General features: G+C 46.4%; 1 protein-coding gene across 1 annotated transcript in view; it reads left to right on the forward strand.

The window, feature by feature from the left end:
- Positions 1-19,845, forward strand: part of LOC134358206 (tolloid-like protein 2) — a 126,630-nt gene that overhangs the window by 75,333 nt on the left and 31,452 nt on the right. The window contains exons 8-9 of the mRNA XM_063070204.1: positions 1,163-1,287; positions 9,581-9,696. Of these exons, the coding sequence (XP_062926274.1) occupies positions 1,163-1,287; positions 9,581-9,696 (241 nt within the window). The remainder of the gene's footprint in view (positions 1-1,162; positions 1,288-9,580; positions 9,697-19,845) is intronic.

Consider the following 19,845-nt stretch of genomic DNA (forward strand, 5'->3'; position numbering starts at 1 on the left):
GGTCTGAATACAAGAACAGCAAAGGCGCTGTGCACATGGAGTACATTAAGCAGAGATTCACCATAATCACAGCAGAGCTTGAAGGTTAAGTGTTAGGGCCAGATTGTTTGTAATCCCTCAATGAAGAGAGTTGTGGGTCACATTATTGCAGTTTGTCAGTGCTTAAATGAATTGAACGGGAAAGTCGAGGAAAGCCCAGAGCAAGAGCTGGATATTCAGGTGTAATGTGAAGTCACTTTTTTCTGCTGCTTATTTTGCGCTGGCAATCTGGAACTAGCCCAGGAGGCTGATGTGTGCAGACTACTGAAAGAAAACCAACAGTGCTAGAATTGTATTATGCTAGAATCGTCAAGGAACATGGATATGAGATAAGGGTCTATCAGTTTAATGAATGCCAAGCAATTTGAAAGAGCAGAAGCGAAGCAGATTTAACTACACAAGTTTTGGTCTCTGGAGAGCATGCAGAAAGATTTACCAGGAATTTGCCTGGATTAGAGTGAATATGGTAAAAAGAGAGGTTGTATAAACGAAGGTTGGTTTCTCTAAGGTGGCGGAAGCTGAGGGGAGACCTGATAGAAATATACAAATTTTTGAGAGGCATTGGGTAGAGTAGACAGCCGGGGTCTAATACTAGAGGGCATGCTCTTAAGGTGGGAGGATGCAAGTGCAAAGATGTGCGGGGCAATATTTTTTTACACAGTGGTGGTCGCCTGGAATGCACAGTCAGGAATGCACAGCCAGGAGTGGTACTGGAGGCACTTTAGAGGCTCCTGAATAGGCACATGAATCTGCAGAGAATGGAGGGATATGGACAATCCGCATGCAGAAGAGGTTAGATGTTATTGGCTTAATTAGTTAGGTTTCTCTGCTGTCTAACTCTGACAATGGAAGAAGCTGAAACCTCTTCTCTGAATATCTCGGAAAGTATGATTTTGCATATCAATCAGCTGATATGTAAATGGAAATCTGTCCGCTATTCATTGAGTGATTCTCCCTCAGCCCATACCCTGGTTGCACCAATGATACCACACTTGCCGCTCCAGATGCTTCCCTAATTACCAACAAAAGCTCAGCTTGGTTCATCTTCAGCCTGTTGTTTGCCGTGCCCTCTTGGGCCAACTTTGCCATATTCACAGCCCATTGCTCTCCGTTCATTTCAAAGGGGTGTTTTTCTGGATACCATCCTTCCTCGGAGAGATGATCATGGCACAAGACCTACTATTGGGCAGAGAGTAAAACTGAGCCAAGGAGACATCAGCCAAGCCAAGAAACTGTACCAGTGCCCAGGTAACTTTCCAGGAATCTGACTTCTATTTTCAGAAAGGGTTACATTAAAAAAAATCTAAGAATAGACATCAGCATCCTGTAACATAGGGATATTGTCCTCTAGAGGACCGGGTGACTGGACAACCGTTTCCAGTCATTGACCTGTTGTAGTCCAAGGAAATGAAGGAAGCAGCAGGGATTGGTACACTGGTTTTGCGTCATTATAAATTGCACTGGACCACAAATTTTTTTTCAAAAGTGTTGCTTCCTTGGAATTTTTGTTTGGTTATGATAGACTGCTTGAAGCTGAACACAAATAGAATTTCAGACTACTTCAATCATGTAGGAATTTGGAGAAATAAGAAATTAACTTTTATTGAATATAATGCATTTAATTGCATAACAATGCTGACTTTGCATAGTTCAAATGTTTTATTGACGATTTTCTTTTGTACTCAGTGTCTGAGGCTTCTCACTTGTGTCCAACAATAATCAGCTTGCATTGATGGATTCCAATTACCCTGATACCATTCCTCCATGACTGCAGTGTCCTAGTGAAACCTTTCACTCTGCTTGTCACTGACAGCACCAAGATTTGCAGGGAAGAAATCTAAATGAGAATGCAGAAAATTAATCTTTCTTGACGTTTTGCACTTCATGGTTTTGTATGCTTGAAGCATGTTGTCAACCAGCTGCATGTAGTTTGGTGCTCTGTAGTTGCCAAGAAAACTCTCAACAACATCTTTGACTGCCTTCCATGTGATTTTCTCCAGTCTCACTAGAAGGTCCTAGAATTGCCTGTCATAAATGTTTGATTTGTGGACCAACAAAAATACCTTCCTTAAATAGTTATTCTGACTTGAATTATAAATTGAAATAACAAACTTAAGCGATTTTAAAAAAAATGGTGCTTGTTAGGAAAATTTCATTGTGATTTTCATGATCAACAGCGGAAAATATATAAGATACACCCAAAAGTATTCAGGAAGCAAAAACATTGTCCAGTGTAAGCTGGGCATGCACAGGTCACATATATAAATGTCCAGATATGAGAACTAGGAGATGCAGAAGGCATCTCAAACTCTTAATCCTACTCTACCACTCAGTCAAATAATGATCTCAATATATCCCTTGTCTCTGTAACTCTGCCTTCATGACTACCCCAAGTAACCTTCCATCTCTGTGCTTATCTCCTCCTGCCTTACGTTGTCTCACGAGTCGATACACATCCTTCGCATTCATCCTGATTGAGGTCTGGTATGTTTCCAACATCCCCTCTTATTCCTGTCTCCCTCATCAGCTACAAGCCTGGCCAGAACAGCAGCTCATTTGAAGACAACCTTCAAATTCTATGAGTCCAGTAAGCCTCTCTGAACTTGCTTCACAAGAACACAATGAAACAGCAGCACCTGACCCCTCAAGCGGGTGCCTTGATCCTGCGATCGTGACTGTTCCACTGTATGCCTCAGCTCCTTTCTTGTTGCACTCTGGCTGTCTGGATACGCAAGCCTGGGCCGTATGATATGGAGAGCAAGCTGTTGTCCATGCAGCAGGTTCCCCCCTCACCACGCATCTGATGCACCCAAAGGAACGGCGGAGACCGATACAGTTTGGCATCAGCAGCATCGCTGGAGTTGCCAGTCAACGCTGAGCTCAATGTAGGACTGCCTTAGGGAGTCCAGCTCTGGATTTATCCTTCAGGGTTTGCTACTGAAGCCTTCCCCATGAGTGGATCTGTCCGCAAGGCAGCAGAGGTTTGAGATCAGAGTTTTCCTTCTCCTAGATGAGTTGCCAACCACGGGCTGACGAGCCCCCTGTGCCTGAAGTGACTGGTTTTAAGGCGCCAGTAACCCACCTTTGTCCCTTCTCCTGTCAGTAGAAATTGTTCCACTGGGCTTAGTATCTAAGCCACACGTGAAGGCCAGGATCTGAACTTTGTTGTCAGAGGCTATTTGAGGCACATACCATTGGGAGCATTTAATAGGTGGTGGGAGCTTATCCCCATTATCACCCCTGGCTATAACAACCTTAAAGAAGCACCTAATTAAACACACAGTGTAGAATTAAGTGTTGTCCCTCAAGTTCCTATGAAATCTTCCTCTCTTCCCTTAAATCTAGTTCTTGTACTTGATTCCCCAGGCCTGGGAAACTAACTCTGGGAACCCTGAAGATCTCCCACAAAATGCTGATGATGTTCGCAGAGTTGACATATGGCAAATCTTTTTCAATCACACTGCCGCCAGAAAATGTTCTTTTATTCAAGAAGGGCAGCAGAGATAAGCTAGGTAGATGCAGGCTTACGAGTCCCACATCAGTGGTAGGGAAATTACTGGATAAAGCACTGAGCAACAGGATTAATCTGTAATTGAAAGGAAAGGGATTAAGCAAGGTGATCCACACTGGTACCCTTTGTACTCCTACTTGTCACCCACCCAGATGTCTCTGCCTTCACCTCCTATCCTCCCACTGGCTTCTGGTTCCTTGTAACATCACTCCATTTTCTCCCAGCTCCACCCTTCCCCATCCCGTATCCGGCTTGATCGTCCAGATACTGTAGGATACTTTCCATAGTGCATTGACAAAACTTGGTAAGGGTTGAAGGGGAGCAATATGCCAAATTTCTCTGCCTCCTGAGAACATAGAGGAGTTGGTGAGCTTCCTTGGCCTTGGCGTCATCGTGGGTGGACCAGGGCAGGCTGTTGGTGTTGTTCATTCCTGCAAGCCTGAAGCTCTCGACCCTCTCACCCTCAACGTTGCTGATGTCGAATGCACCTTGTGCACTGACCACTTTCTGAAGTCAATGACCAGCTTTTTTGCTTCGGTGTATTGAGGGAAAGGTTGTTGTTATATTATTATGTTAATCAATTCTTTGTCTCCTTCCTGTATCCAGCTCATTATTGTTTGTGATGTGTGGTCTATACAGTGGTATAATCTGTGAATTTGTTGATGAGCTAGAGCAGAATCTGGCCATACAGTAATGTCTGTGCAGGGAGTAGAGTAGGGAGCTGAGGATTCAATCTTCTGTTTAGAATAATCATGGCAGGGGAGTTGCTACCTATCCTTACTGATCATGATCTCACAAACACCAGAAACTCTGCAGATGCTGGAAGTCCAAAGCAACGCACAGAAAACGCTGGAGGAACTCAGCAGGCCGAGCAGCACCTATGGAAAAGAGTGAACAGCTGACATTTTGGGTGAGACCATTCATCAAGACTCAGGACTGTTTACTCTTTTCCATTGATGCTGCCTGGCCCGGTGGTAATGGTCTGTTGGTCAGGAAGTCAGAGTGGCAAGGTGGAGATACATCTCCATCAAAGGAGGGGATAGACACTGCTTCCCTCTGCTAAGCTGCAGCTCACCTTGGATAGAGTGTACCCCCTGTTTAGCCCCGTGATCAGTATCACATGAAGCCGTGGGAGCAGGTGATGGACGTTCGTATGAGCAACTGGTGCATAGCACAAGTCCTGGTTTTGCAACCACTGTTGCCAGGCAGGCAATCTCTGAAGAGTACTGCCAATGGCTTGGGTCACTCTTCTTGTGAAGACACTGCCCAGAAGAAGGTAATGGCTTGCCATGATCGCCTACGTCATAAGACACGGCACATAATGGTGATCATGGTGGTCGGGAAGTTATGGAGCAACACACACAAAATGCTGGAGGAACTCACCAGGCCAGGCAGCATCTGTGGAAAAGAATAAACATTTATAGGTCCTGATGAAAGGTCTCGTCCTGAAACGCCAACTGTTTATTCTTTTCCATAGATGTTGCCTGGTCTGCTGAGTTCCTCCAGTATCTTGTGTATGTTGCTTGGATTTCCAGCATCTGCTGCTTTCTCTTGTTTGTGTTAGGACGTTATGGATCAAGTTGCAGAGGAAGGCACTGACTGGAGTCTGGAGTTTAGTGACGAGTTTGCTTGGAGTTATCGTATTGAAGACAGACTGTTGTCAATATTAGCAGCAGTCTGATACAGATGTATTTACAGTCCAGATGCTCCAGAGATGAGTGTAAGGCCAGAGGGATGGCATCTGTTTCAGCAGTAGATGAATTGCAGTCCGACAGTGTTGCCTGGAAGGCCGGAGGTAATACATGCCATGAGCAGCCTTTTGAAGCACTTCATGATGGTAGATGTTAGAGGCATTGGGCAACCATCATTAAGGCAGATTATCTTGTTTTTCTTGCATACCAGGATGATAGTAGTCTTCTTAAAGCAGGTGAAGTAGGGGAGAGGTTAAAAATATGTGCAAATACCCCCACTAGCTGATCCACACAGGATATAAGTACGGGATCAGGTGCACCATCTGGGCCAGATGCTCTTTGGTTTACTGTCCAGACTGATTCTCAGCAGTGACTGTGGGTTCAGGTGCACTGGAGACTGTTGGGATGGGTGGTGACATACGTTGTCGTGTGAACAAGTTTACTGGAGTGATGTAGCTGGTAGATATGAAGTAGTCTTTTATTTGACAAGAGGAGAGAGACACAGCAGGCATCATATTGAGTCCCCTTCAGAGAAAGAGGCCTGCTCGACCCAAAATTACATGATATGCTAAAGATCAAAGGACAATTTTCTACAGTGCTTTCTTTGAGTTGCATATAACTTTCACGATTCCCTCTTCGCACCCACACTACAGACACATAATGAATGTTAAGTCAGCATTATCTGGTTTTCTGATTAACTGTGGTTCACGGCTCTTAGGAAGCCATTGTTCAAAACTGCTTTTTAAATTTAATCCACAGCCAACATTCAGATCTGAAGATCGGTAACTGAAGTTAATATTTTGCTATACACCCTAAGTCCAGAATATGCACCAATATCAAACCAGTCACCTTCTGTTCAAAACGTATATAGAACGCATTAAGCTCCTTGTGAAGGGATGTGCTGTGTCAGTGATGCTGCCTGACTTTGCTTTGTAGTCTGTTAGAGCAATCGGGTGTCCATGTTTAAGGCGAGGTGTACTTCAATGGGAAATATTACAGAGGAGTCCCTGGATTGATTTCTGAGTAAAGAGGTTGGTGTATGAGGAAAGGTGAAACAGTTTGGGCCTATCTCAGTGGACTATAGGCCAATAAGGGGTGTTGTTATAAAATTGATTCCGAGGGGGATTGACAGGATGATGGAAGCAGAGGATATTTTCATATTGGAGGCAGAGTTTTAGAAAATGGTGGTGTTGGGCCGGCTGGTGGCGCAATGACATCAGCGCCGGACTTTGGAACGGAGGTTCCCGGGTTCGAACCCAGTTGGGTCCGCTCCCGAGTACGCTTTCCATCCGTGCCGGGTTGAGTGTCGAGATCGCAACTCGACCTCGTGAAATAAAAGGGAAAAATACTGCGAAATGTCTGTGTGAGGAGGGGCGCACCACACAGTCTCTCTCTCTCTCGCTCCGCGCCTTGTAAGAAAGCCGTGAAAAAGGCATTGTCCCACCAACATTGCACATGCACAGACGCACGCACGCGCACGTCAAAAAAAAAAGAAAATGGTGGTGTTGTCTAAGATAGCAATTTTTTTTTCTTCTCTGAAGATGGCAAATTTTAAAAATCTCTGTCATTCAGAAAGGTGTATTTATCCGATGTGGTGCCCAACAGTCCCAGAACTCATCCACGGTACACACATGCTCTTTCTTCAGGCTTACCCAAGCAAGGATATATCTCCAGAAAATTGCAAGACAGTCAGCCTGGGCAGAACCCTTCACAGTATATCTCTGGGACCCACAGTTAGCTACTTTTGCCAGCCCCAGGGACATCCTCCTCTTCCTCCCCCCCACTGTACTGTAGGAACAAATATGAAAAGATCCCCCTGCCCCACGTAGGTGAGCTGAGAGCATCCCAAGGACCCAGTGTTGGGTGACCATCGGGTACACTAGCTCTGCCCAAGACTCATTGTTGTCAGTACGCCTGAGAAGGGCAGAGAGCCAGGGGTGATCCACGTTCTGCAGGATCCTAGAAGGAGAGTCTGCTAGTTTCTCAGGGCATCCTCCAGCTGTGCACGGGTTTGCAGAGGGCTGTCATTTGATAGTAAGCAGCAGTTTCAGCCTGGCTGAACTCTGATTGATCACACCCTGAGCACACAGACAGTGTCAGACACCGGATCTGCATCTGTTGCTCCAGTTCACGTCTGGCAGCAGCCTGTGAAGCAGAAAGTGATCAGCCGTTGTGAGCTCTTTGAACATTCCCTCCTCATTAAGTTGCCCTAATTGTGCAGAATTCTCATGAAGTTCTTGTAGAACACTTGATCAAAGTGGCGCCCACCTTCCACTCCAGCTGTGTGACTGGTAGTAATAGGTGGCACAGGTGTCTGGTGTGAGCCATTGGTGTTCAGCACTGCCCAGAAGCATTAACAAACGCCTGCCGAGCCTCAGGTAGCCCAGTGAGCACAGTGGCAGGGAAGCCCAAGGACGTGTCCACTCCAAGCCTCATGCAGTGTGGTGGGGCTGTGTTATGCTGCCCTCTCACCATTCATCTGCAGGTACAGGGCTTGGACGTGGCTGCCTTGGAGCTTGTTTGCTCTTTGACTTGGGGAGGGGCTGGGCTGGCAGCTTGACGTCACGCCTGGTGGGTGGTGGACCCAGCCTCTGAATGGGTGGTCTTTTAAGCTACATCCTAATACATACTAAGCTTTTCTGGTCACCAGCACCCTTGGAAGGGTCATGTAATCACAGAGATAAGCCTTGCGGTTCACCTAGGCCAGGCTGGCCATCAACTACCCATTACACTAATCCTATTTTAATCCCAATTTTTATTCTCCTCACATTCCAGTCATCTCTCTCCCCCCCCACCCCAATTGTACCCCTTAGCAACAGACCAGGGACAATTTGTAACGGCCAATTAACCTTTCACCTTGGAGACAGAGAGGTCGGGTCTATGAATGCATGGGCCTTCAGAAATCCCTGTTCCTTGTTTCACTCTCACTTCGCCCTTGTCTGACCATTCCACAGCAGGGTCAAAGTTCAAAGTAAATATATGCTCAAAGTACGTATATGTCACCATATGCTACCCTGAGATTCATTTTCTTGCAGGTGTTCACAGTAGAACAGAATCAGTGGAAAAGCTACACTCAAAGACTGACAAACAACCAACATGCAAAAGGCAAACTGTACAAATACAAATAAATAAATAGTACTAAGAACATAAGTCATGGGGTCCTTGAAAGTGAGCCAGTAGGTTGTGGAATCCGTTCAATGCTGAGTTAGGTTATCTGATCACGCTGGTTTGGCAGCCTGATGGTTGAAGGGTAATAATTGTTCCTGAACTTGGTGGTGTGGGACCTGAGGCTCCTGTACCTCCTTCCTGATGGCAACATCGAGGAGAGAGCGTGGCCTGGATGGTGGGGGTCCCTGATTATGGATGCTGCTTTCTTGTAGCAGCACTCCTGGTAGATGTGCCCAGTGGTGGGGAAGGCTTGGATGGACTGGGCTGTGTCCAGAAGTTTGACCAGGGGAAGAGGTCCCTTTATTGGAAGATAAGATGAGAGAAACGTGGTGGGACATGAGCTGGGCTGACTCAGAACAGGCAGCCTCACCCATTGCACACACTCCCCTCCGATTCTGATGCTGACATGTTCTCAGACTCCTGAGAGCTGGAGGCAGTGTTCCTAGCAGCTGGAAAACTCCGCAGTGAGAGTAAAAGTTGAAGTAGGGATAGTGTAAATGCAGATGGATGAGCTAAAGGCTCTCTGTAACTCTGACCGAGGTGTGGGCCATGGGTGCAGATCACTCTGCACTGCTCTTTGCCTCTCTGTGCAACTCCCGCCCAGAACTCCAGTCCCAGCGGGGGCTCCACTGGCCACTCCATTGTGGATGGAGCAAACATGTGGACAGTAGGAAGGTCAGAGCAACGGCAGGGTCTGGATGATTCAACAGCCATCCACCCAGCAAAACCTGCATTGCTTGCCTCCCCCTAAGATGGTCCCTTTACCTTACTATCGACTTCATTGTTGCCTTGCACCTTATTGTCTGTTTGCATTGTACTTCATCTGTAATTGTAACGCTTCATTCTGTATTCTGCAATTGCTTTCCTCTGTTTTGACGTGAGATAATCTGCATGGATGACTTTTCACTGTACTTCGGTATATGTGACATTCATAAACCAATAACCCGTTCTCCCTCTGCCTCTCCCACCTGCAACTCCACAGGAATCTCCCTTCCCGCAGCTCCCCACTCCTCCCTCCTGGCTCCGTGCCTCCACTCAACCATTTCCCACTCCCTCACCCCTCCTCTTCTCCCCTTCCTCTCAATGTAACTCTTAACCTCCGTTCCTTTTCCTGTCGAGTTGACACCACCTCCTTTAATTGCAAAGTGTTCACTGATATTTTGTTTTTCAGACTGTGGTGAAAGTTTGCAGGACTCGGTTGGGAATTTCTCAACCCCTGGGTTTCCAAACAGCTACCCGTCCTTTTCCCATTGTGTGTGGAGAATATCGGTGACACCAGGAGAGAAGGTGAGGCCCGGCCAGGGGCTGGGCTGGGACGGGCCGTCTCGCTGTTGCGTTCCGTCTCTGGTTCCGTAGCAGATGCCCTCCCCTCTGGATGGGGTCTGGTAGATCTGCCGGCATTTGGTTAGCAGCCACTCGACCATGCAGTGGTCTGGGCTCCTCGGGTTTGAGCTGAGGTATGGTGCTCATAGAATTGGATGAGTTAAACCCATACAGCTCTGCAAGCAGGAAGATCTGAGCACATCTCTTTGATCCATTGGTTATCCATCTTTCTAATTGACTCTTATTATTGTGTGTGTGTGTGTGTGTGTGTGTATGTATGCGTACGTGTGTGTGCGCACGCCCTTAACTCCTGGTGGAGTCGTCAGGGCGCCGTCATGACAAGCCGCTTGCACCGATCTTTTTGGTATACTCATCATACGGCGTGTCTTGAGCATCTGAAACCTGGCGAAGCCCATCCAATTCCAGGTTTTTTCTTTAAGAGGTCGAGTTGTTAGCTCGACACTCAACCCAGGCACGGATGGAGAGCGTGCAAGGGAGCCAGCCGGATTTGAACTCGGGATCTCTCGCCCTGAAGTCCAGCGCTGATGCCACTACGCCACCAGCTGGTTATCTCTGTTTATTATTAAGGAGAGGATTTCCTGAACAAGCCCTTAAATTATTACTTAATTTCCTTTAGCCTGTCTCTGCACCAGTGGTTCAACGTAAGGCCATAGTTTGGGTGTAGCTGTTGTATTCACTGATCGAATGCACTGCTCCTCTTGCACACAAAGAGTCACCTTTGTCTAGTACAGGACTTCCCAACCTTTTTAATGCCATAACAGAGAGATCCGTGGACTCCAGGTTTGGAACCCCTGGTCCAGTGTCTGATGTCTCCAGTGGGTTGTTCACCTGTTGTGGAAGCCCTTTCGTCTCCAGCTGCGTCTTTCCAGTGGAATGAGCGAGCAGTTGCGTGGTGCCCTGCCCACGCACTCAGAGTGATGCCTGGCACACCATTCTCTCTTTGGAGTTTTCAAAACTCCACTGCCAAGTCTCTCCTGCTGTCCTAATCTCCATCAGGAATGCAGACAAAGCTTATTGTCACCTGCACAACTACATTTCCGCACGGGAGCAGTGAACAATGCAGCTGCAGCAACGTCACGGGCACAGAGCATCGACGCAGAACATTCACAAGAAGCACAAAAAATTAAACCTAAAACTAAACACCAGTTGTACAAAATCAGTGCTGAGCGCAGGAAACTCGGAGTGTGATTTGGGCCCTCAAGCCTGCCCCAACATTCATGGCTGATCCGCCCCAGGCCTCATCTCGTCCTCTGTGCCTGTTTCCCACAGCTCTCGGTTCCCTGACCTTTCAAAGTGTTACCTGCTCCCTTTTTGCATGCTTGCAGTGGTTCCAGCCTCCACAGTCCCCTGGGCACAAAGTCCCAGCATTTATTGCCCTCTGCTGATCAGTTGTATGTCATTCATGGTTAGAGCTAATGAGTTGCTGCACACCAGGGCTGATACACAGGGAGGGCATTGCACATCCCCCTGGGGCAGATGGAGCATGGGTTGGATAGAGTGGTGCTCCAGCGAGATATTTCCTCAGCCCTGACTACATAAGGGTGTGTGTACATGAGGCTGCTCACTATCTGTGGTGTGTCTTTGCCCTGTGTGATTAATTGTCAGCAACAGCTTGTATGCTTCTCTCTATTCCTTGTCTTTCACATGTTTGTCTGAAGGAGTTGTATTTCACTGTGGTCACTGAGTTGTCATAAAGCACTGATTCCCAGCAATCTGTTGGTGAGCTCAACTTCACGCCTCAATGTTTACTGTACACAGAGAGGCCATTCAGCCCTTTGGGTCCATTCTGAATCCATGTAAGAGCTCTCCAGCCAGCCCCATTACCCACACCATCTCCCCATAGTCTTAAAGATTCTCGTTTTAAGTATTACTGTTTTGAATACATTGAACAGTACGGTACAGAAACAGGCCTTTCTGCCAACGTGGTGTTCATTTCCCTTCGTTCTCTGCACATTCATATATCTGTCGAAGAGTCTCATAAGTGTCTCTATCACATTTGTTGCTGCCACCATCACTGGCAACCCAATTCGGGCACCCACCTCTGTCTGCATAAAAAATATGCCATGCTCATCTCCTTTGAACTTATACCCTCTCACCTTAAGTGATGACCTGTGGTGTTGGACGTTTTGACCCTGGGAAAAAGATACCAGTTTCCAACTCCATCTCTGCCTGACAAAATCTTGTATGAAATCTCGCCTCAGCTGCTCCATAGAAAACAACCAAGTTTGTCTGACCTTTCGTCATAGCACGTGCTGTCTGGTCCAGGCAGCACACTAGTAAAACTGTCCTGCATCCTCTCTAAAGCCTCCACAACCTTCCTATCATTGGGTGACCAGATTTGAATGCAATTCTCCAGAGATGGCATAACCAGTGTTTTGTAAAACTGCAACATAACTTCCTGACTCTTGCATTCAATGCCTCAAATAATAAAGGCAAATATATGCCATCTTACTGCCTTTCAACCTGTGCAGCCACTTTCAAGCAGCTATCGACTTGGACCTCAAGACACCCCTGTACATCAACTCTGTTAAGATTGTCTGTCTATTAAGAGTGTATGTCCCTTTACAGTGGATCTCTCAAATGGAAAAATATAATATTTGATGGATTAAATTCCATCTGCCATTTCTCTGCCCATATCTGCAACTAATCTATGTCCCACTGAATCCACAATACCACCAAACTTTGTTCCCTTTGAATTTTACTAACCCACCTACCAGCTTTTTCATTCGGGTTAATTATTCCAATCCAAACAGCAGAGGTCCCTCCAGAACACTAATAGCCACAGAGATCCAGCTAGAATAAGTCCCATCAGCCATTTTACTCTGCTTTCTATGGGCAAGCCAGTTCTGAATCCAAATTACTAAATCATGGTAAATCCCATATATTTTAAACTTCTGGATGAGCCTACCACAGGGGACCTTGTCAAGCACCATACTGAACTCCTTATAGACATCATCCATGGCTCTACCTTCATCAATCATCTTTAACTCTTTGGAAAAACTTAATCAAATTAGTAGGATGTGACTTGCCCTACACAAAGCCACGTTGACTGTCCCTAATTAGGCTATTCTTTTTTAAATGCCCATAAATCCTGTCCCTAAAAATTGTCTCCAAGAGCTTCCCTCCCTCTGATCCAGGAATATCCCTGTTTCCCTCTTGAACAATGGAACAAACTTGGCTGCTCATCAGTCTTCTGGGTCTTGCCTGTGGGCCAGAGAGGATGTGAACACCAATACTGAATCTCCTCTCCACTCTCCAACAGCAGTGCATTCCAGATCTTAAGCATCTTCTGCAGACTAAAATCCCTCCTTCTATCATCCTTTTCACTGTTACGTACCCTGTAACTGAGTTGTCAAACCAGCAGAAATGGACCACTCGTTGGAGTCTGGATTACAAGGAACTAATAAAGTTTTATTAAAGAAATAAGTAACACAGTATTCTAATCGTAAGGATATAAATGCAACAGGTTAGCAATGATAATACACACATGTACACAGAACTAGGGTAATAGGGATCAACCAAGCTCTATCGCAGTCTAGGGGTAAAATGATCAGTCTTAAGTGACACAGAGTTCAGTTCAGCTTAGTACAGTTTGCAGTAATGGCTTTTGTGCTGTTGGAGAGAGAGAGAGGGGGGGGATGCAGTTTGGTTCAGGCAGACCTTTGATGTCTTCTATCCCGCTGTGGTCACCGACTGTGACCCCTCCGTTCCAGAAACGATCGTTCTTCCGCAGTGAACCCGGGACCCAGGCAAGGGTGGACACACACACCAGGTTCCCACCGATCGTACCTTTACACCCTGTGAGCCTATGGTCGGTTCCTGCGAACCGGACCTCCAAACTTCCACCAACTTGTGGGGGCATACCGCTCTTTCCAGGGTCTCATTATCTCGTGATCTCGTGGTGTGTCGCGTGCCTTAGCGAACCTGCTCTTTTTATCCCCCTGCTGGGGTATCACCTGTCCATCAAACTTCAAACAGTTCAGGTTCAAAGTAACCGGTCTGTCAATATTCTGAATTGTGTTTCTTTTCTGTTAATCCCTCTCTCCTCTCTTATTAGCATTTTGAATGTTTCTCCATTGTCTCTCTTATCTCTCCAATTAGCATCAATCGTCCGATAGCTTGGTTTGGCGTCACACCCCTACCCTTCAAAAGATTTTTACCGGGGCAAAAATCATGGGCATGAATATACATTATTAGATACACACTAATATACAGGGTCATCAGCTATTCGGCTAATACAGAGAACTTTAAGTTTCAACACCTTGACAGACAGTCAGCAATCACATTGTCCGTTCCTTTCATACGTTTTATTTTAATATCAAATTCCTGTAAGACCAGGCCTGTAAGACTTAGCAACCTTTTGTTTTTATCCTTCATAGTGGCCAAAAACACTAATGGATTGTGATCAGTGTAAATTATCAGTGGTTTCCATGCCGGACAAATATAAACCTCAAAATGTTGTAATGCTAGTATGATGGCCAGTAATTCCTTCTCCACAGTGGAATAATTTCTTAGAAAAATAAGCCACTGGGTGGCCAACCTCCTCTTCGTCTGTCTGCAACAGCACCGCTCCAGCTGCTTCGTCGCTAGCATCTGTTGCTAGGGAGAAGGGTTTTGAAAAGTCAGGTGCATTCAGCACAGGATGGTGATACAGAATTGTCTTCAGACTCTCAAAGGCCTGTTGACAAAGGTCGTCCCACACAAACTTCGCATTCTTGGGCAAGAGCTTAGTAAGAGGGAGGGTAATATCCGCAAAGTTTTTGCAAAACTTCCAATAGTACCCCACCATCCCCAAGAAACTTCTCAGGGCTCTCTTGTCTGTTGGGGTGGGGACTTCAGAGATAGCCTGCATCAGTGCCAGCTGCCCCTGTCCTACCGCAAATCCCAGATAAGTGACCTTCGCGTGGCTGAATTCACTTTTTGCGAGGTTCACTGTCAGGTTGGCTTCAGACAGCCGTTTAAATAGCTCCCCCACCGCCACAATGTGCTCCTCCCACGTGTCACTCCAGACCACTAAATTATCAATATACGCTTCTGCGTTCTTTAGCCCTTTTGTCACTGAATTAATCATCCTATAGGGATTTTGCTCACTAGGCCAACCTAATGTGACAACAACATTATGTACCGTCCCTTTGCATCGCCTCGGGACATCCGGACATACGTCTGCGTGCCGGTTAATTAGCTTTATCAGCGGCTCGCTCTGTTCGGGGGTTAAGTGAGAGACCTTATCAGCAAAGTTGGCCAAAACAATAGAGTTCTCCAATCTGGTCGGCACCATACTTACCTTTTCAAAATGGGTTTTCCCCTTATCAGGTGGCACCCTAGCCTCATTAATTTTTGTGATAACACCGACTAGGTCTGCTTCCTTATCGTGGTAAGCGGTTAACATATTAATAGGCTGTGTCGGCTCACGTCTACAATACTCAATAATATCCTCCCTCATGCTCGGCCAGTAAAACTCTTTCAAAATTCTATCGACTGTCTTCCTTACCCCAAAATGTCCACCGAGGTGTATCTTGTGGGCCAGGTTCAAAATCTCATCCCCATAATTTTTCAGCACCACCACCTGGTGCACCACCCCCTCCACTCCTCCTCTGCGGGCATGGTACTTGGTCTCCATTTCCTCATTAGTTCTCCCTCCTTCACATAATAGCCCACTGGCTCCCTCTTTAACTCTGCTTCGGAGAGAGCTGTCTCTGTCAAAACCATCAGCTCCTGGTCTCGTTCCTGTGCCTGTATAAAGTCCTTCCTTGCTAATGATAAATCTACCTCAACTGCCTCACTTCCTTCCGCTTCACTATGCTCCTTCTTCTCACGTTCTAACCCCTCTTGGTACAAGGCTGGTAAAAACGTCTCAGCTAAATCTATACTTGCTTCGGCAGCCTTTCTGGACATGCGCCGAGTCACTGCGTAAACGGGATAAACCTGTGAGTCCATGGGCGGGGCCTCAATCCTGGCAGGCTGGCTTGTCAGTTTTACTGCTGAGAACACATCTCCGCCTGCAAGGTCATTACCGAGTAAGACCTCCACGTCTTCCATCAGTAGTTCGGGCCTCACCCCTATCGTGACCGGTCCGGAGACCAAGTCGCTATTTACGTGTATCTGGTGCAAAGGTACTGCTTCAGTCCCTTTCCCAATGCCTTTTATCACACTGACCTCTCCAGTCTCGGTCTCTGAACTAAAGTCTAACACACTCCTTAAAATCAATGACTGACAAGCCCCAGTGTCTCTCCAGATCGGTACTGGAACTGGGTTTAACCCCTCCCTCACCGGCACCAATCCTGCCGAAGTAAACTTCTCGCGCCCTTCCTGAACTTTATCAGACCTCTTTTCCCCCAGCGGTTTGTTTGCCGGCTCAATACTGCCAGTCGGAGTCGTCGTTTTTCCTTTCCCCATCTCCTTCTTTGGGGCAAAGCACCTGGACGCAAAGTGACTGGCTTTCCCACGATTATAGCATACGGCCCCAGGAAACTTCCTACCAAACTGCTCCCGGTCTTCCTTATCCTTCTCACTAGTCTCTGGCTTACTTTCTGGCTTTTCCAGCAGACTCTCTCCACCCTCTCAACTACCCTTGGGCATCTCCTGCAGGCAATGCCGAGTAAGCTTGCTGAGCCCTTTAAGTTCGCTCTGAAGCAAAACAGCCCACTTATCCCTCGGCCAGTCCTGACTTGCAGCGACTTTTTCAAAATGTAGAAAGTACCGATCAACATCGGCCTCCTCAAATGGGGGAACCAACCTAACCTCCTGGGTCGCCCTGAACCCTCCACCTTGGTTCGGCATGGGGCCCTGTGCTAGCATCACCCTTAACTTCTCCAGCTCAAATTCCCTTTCCTTCTGTTTCTGTCTCTCTTGTCGTTCTAACTGCCTGTCTCTCTCTTCTCGTTCCAACTGCTTTATTCGGAACTCGTGCTCCAGTCTTAATTTTTCCATCTGCAGCTGCACTGCTTCTCCCCCAGGTTTGCTCATAGACACCACCTCCAGCTCCCCATGGGGAAACACACCTTTAGATACATAATGCTCAATGATAGCTCTGTGCATCTCCGCTCTCCTCATTGTCGACTTCCCCTTAAAAAGATTCAACCGTTTGGCAACAGTTGCCAATTCTGATTTCCTGGCATCCTCTAATGCCTCCAAGGTTGGCGCCTTTTAGAAATTCCTCAATCTCCATTTCTGCTGTTTGCCCTTTCTTTCTTTCGGGAATATTAACCCAATCAATTTACCGAGTCCCAAATTTGGCGTTCAAAATCCCGGACGAGATCCCCACTTGTGTTACGTACCCCATAACTGGGTTGCCAAACCAGCAGAAATGGACCACTCGTTGGAGTCTGGATTACTAGGAACTAATAAAGTTTTATTAAATAAGTAACACAGTATTCTAATCGTAAGGATATAAATGCAACAGGTTAGCAATGTTAATACACACATGTACACAGAACTAGGGTAATAGGGATCAACCAAGCTCTATCGCAGTCTAGGGGTAAAATGATCAGTCTTAAGTGACACAGAGTTCAGTTCAGCTTAGTACAGTTCTCAGTAATCGCTGTTGCGCCGTTGGGGGGGGCGGGGGATGCAATTTGGTTCAGGCAGACCTTTGATATCTTCTATCCCGCTGTCGTCACCGACTGTGACCCCTCCATTCCGGATCCGATCGTTCTTCCGCAGTGAACCCGGCACCCAGGCAAGGGTGGACACACACACCAGGTTCCCACCGATCATACCTTTACACCCTGTGAGCCTATGGTCGGTTCCCGCGAACCGGACCTCCAAACTCCCACCAACTTGTGGGGGCACACCGCTCTTTCCAGGGTCTCGTTATCTCGTGATCTCATGGTGTGTCGTGTGCCTTAGCGAATCCGTTCTTTTTATCCCCCTGCTGGGGTATCACCTGTCCATCAAACTTCAAACAGTTCAGATTCAAAGTAACCGGTCTGTCAATATTCTGAATTGTGTTTCTTTTCTGTTAATCCCTCTCTCCTCTCTTATTAGCATTTTGAATGTTTCTCCATTGTCTCTCTTATCTCTCCAATTAGCATCAATCGTCCGATAGCTTGGTTTGGCATCACATCACCTTGTCCCAATCACGTTCATTCTATCTGCTTTGCTTAGTGACTCCTCCACCAATAAGGACACTTTCTCTCTCAACAGCATGGGTCGACGCAGTAGCATAGTGGTTAGCACAACGCTTTACGGTACTCACCGCTGCTTGTAAGGAGTTTGTACGTTCTCTCCGTGACCGCGTGTGTTTCCTCCAGGTGCTCCGGTTTCCTCCCACAATCCAAAGACCTACCGGTTGATAGGTTAATTGGACATTGCAAATTGTCCCATGATTAGGCAGGATTTTATCAACAAATAGATAAATAAATAAATAGCTGGAAGAACTTACTGGGTCAGGCAGCATCTATCAAGGGAAATGAGCAGTCGATGTTTCGGATTGAGAACCTTATTAAGAACTGGAAAGAAAGTGGGGAGGTAGCCAGTTTTTTTTTAAAGTGGAAAGGATGGAGTTAGTGCCGATGGGTGGATATAGTGATAAACAGATGGAGGAGGGGAGAGTGGGGATGATATAAGAAGCTGGGAGGTGTCAGGTGGAACTGACAAAGTGCTGAGAAGATGGAAGGAGAGGACATTGGACCATGGAATTAAAGGAAGGAGGTGGGGTAAGGGAAGGAGTGGGAGAAACGTGTGGGTCATGGGCAGATGGCAAGGGTAGGGAGGGGGAAATGATAAGAACAGAGGAAAAAGAGAATGATTTTATGGATATGGGTACCAGAATCGGTGTTCATGTCATCAGTTGGAAACTACTAAGGTGGAGTATAAAATGCCATTCCTCAAATCTGTACCTTCCCTCAACTTTGTAGTGGACATGGTTGTGAACAGACATATCTGTCTCTCTCACTCTATGCTGTCTGTACCCTTCAGGGTTTTAAAAATCTCCGGCAAATCTCCTTGCAGTCTTGTGTTCCAACCCCAGCTTTTCCACATAACCTCATCCCCAGGATCATTTTGTTAAGCTTCTTCAGCCTCTCCAAAGCATTCTCATCATTCCTGAAGTGTGGTCCCAGACTGGGCACAGTGCTGCTCTTGTGGAATAATCGGTATGTTAAGATGGTTAATCCAGTCTGGAGTCCGATGTGCTTTTAAACCCCTATGTCAACCTGCCCTGTCTCTTCAAACAATTCATGCACATCTACCACCAGATCCTCTATCCCTTATAGAACCAGGCTCTCTAGTTTGTAGTTCCTCACCTTGTACTTCCAAGATAAATATTCAACTTAGCAATGTTCTGTGTTAATCTTTATCTCCCACATATTTGAAAATTTCAGGTTCATTCTTTATTACTTTCTTCCTTACTGGACTTTCGGGATTAGGTCTTAGAATGTTTCTGAAGAGGAAAGTTCTTTATTAATTGAGTGAGGAGTTGGAGACCTTTGTCACTAAATGGCCTACTTGGTCATAGACTGGTGATGGGAAGAACTGGAAATCACCACACCACAGCAGACTGCTCAACAACACACCTGGACTTTCTTCCCACAGCTTATGATTTGTGTGGGGTAACAGGAGTCGGAGCATGAGATGAGGTGTCACAGAAACCTTCCTGATCCATATGCTTCTGGCCTAGTGAGGAAGGCAGTATTCCTGCAAAATAAGCCGTCGGCAAGTATTCTAAGGTCACAAGAAAAACACAGCAGGGGGAGCTGCAGGGAGAACCAGTGAGCAAAACAGAGCAGAAGGAAGTGCAGCATGTCACATTGGCAAATTTTAATCAGAGCCCAACTGAACTCAGAAAAAGTTCAGCAAAGTTGTTATTGCGACTGTACTATAGTCCGCTAAGGGAATTTGGAGCCCAATAGAGAAGTAAATAAGTAGGGAGACTGCAGAGGGTTACAAAAATATCAGGTTATCATAGTAGGGGCTTTTAGCTGTCTTAGTATAGAGTGGGACCTCCACAGTACTAAGCACTTAGCTGGGATAGAATTTGTTAAGAGTGTTTTCTTATAAATTTCCTTATAAATTTCCTGTATGGTCTGCTACAAAGTATATGAAGTGTCATCTCTGAAGAGGGAAGAACATTTCAGGTCAATGACTCTTTGT

The sequence above is a fragment of the Mobula hypostoma genome, chromosome 18, assembly GCF_963921235.1.
Source record: "Mobula hypostoma chromosome 18, sMobHyp1.1, whole genome shotgun sequence".
Lineage (NCBI taxonomy): Eukaryota > Metazoa > Chordata > Chondrichthyes > Myliobatiformes > Myliobatidae > Mobula > Mobula hypostoma.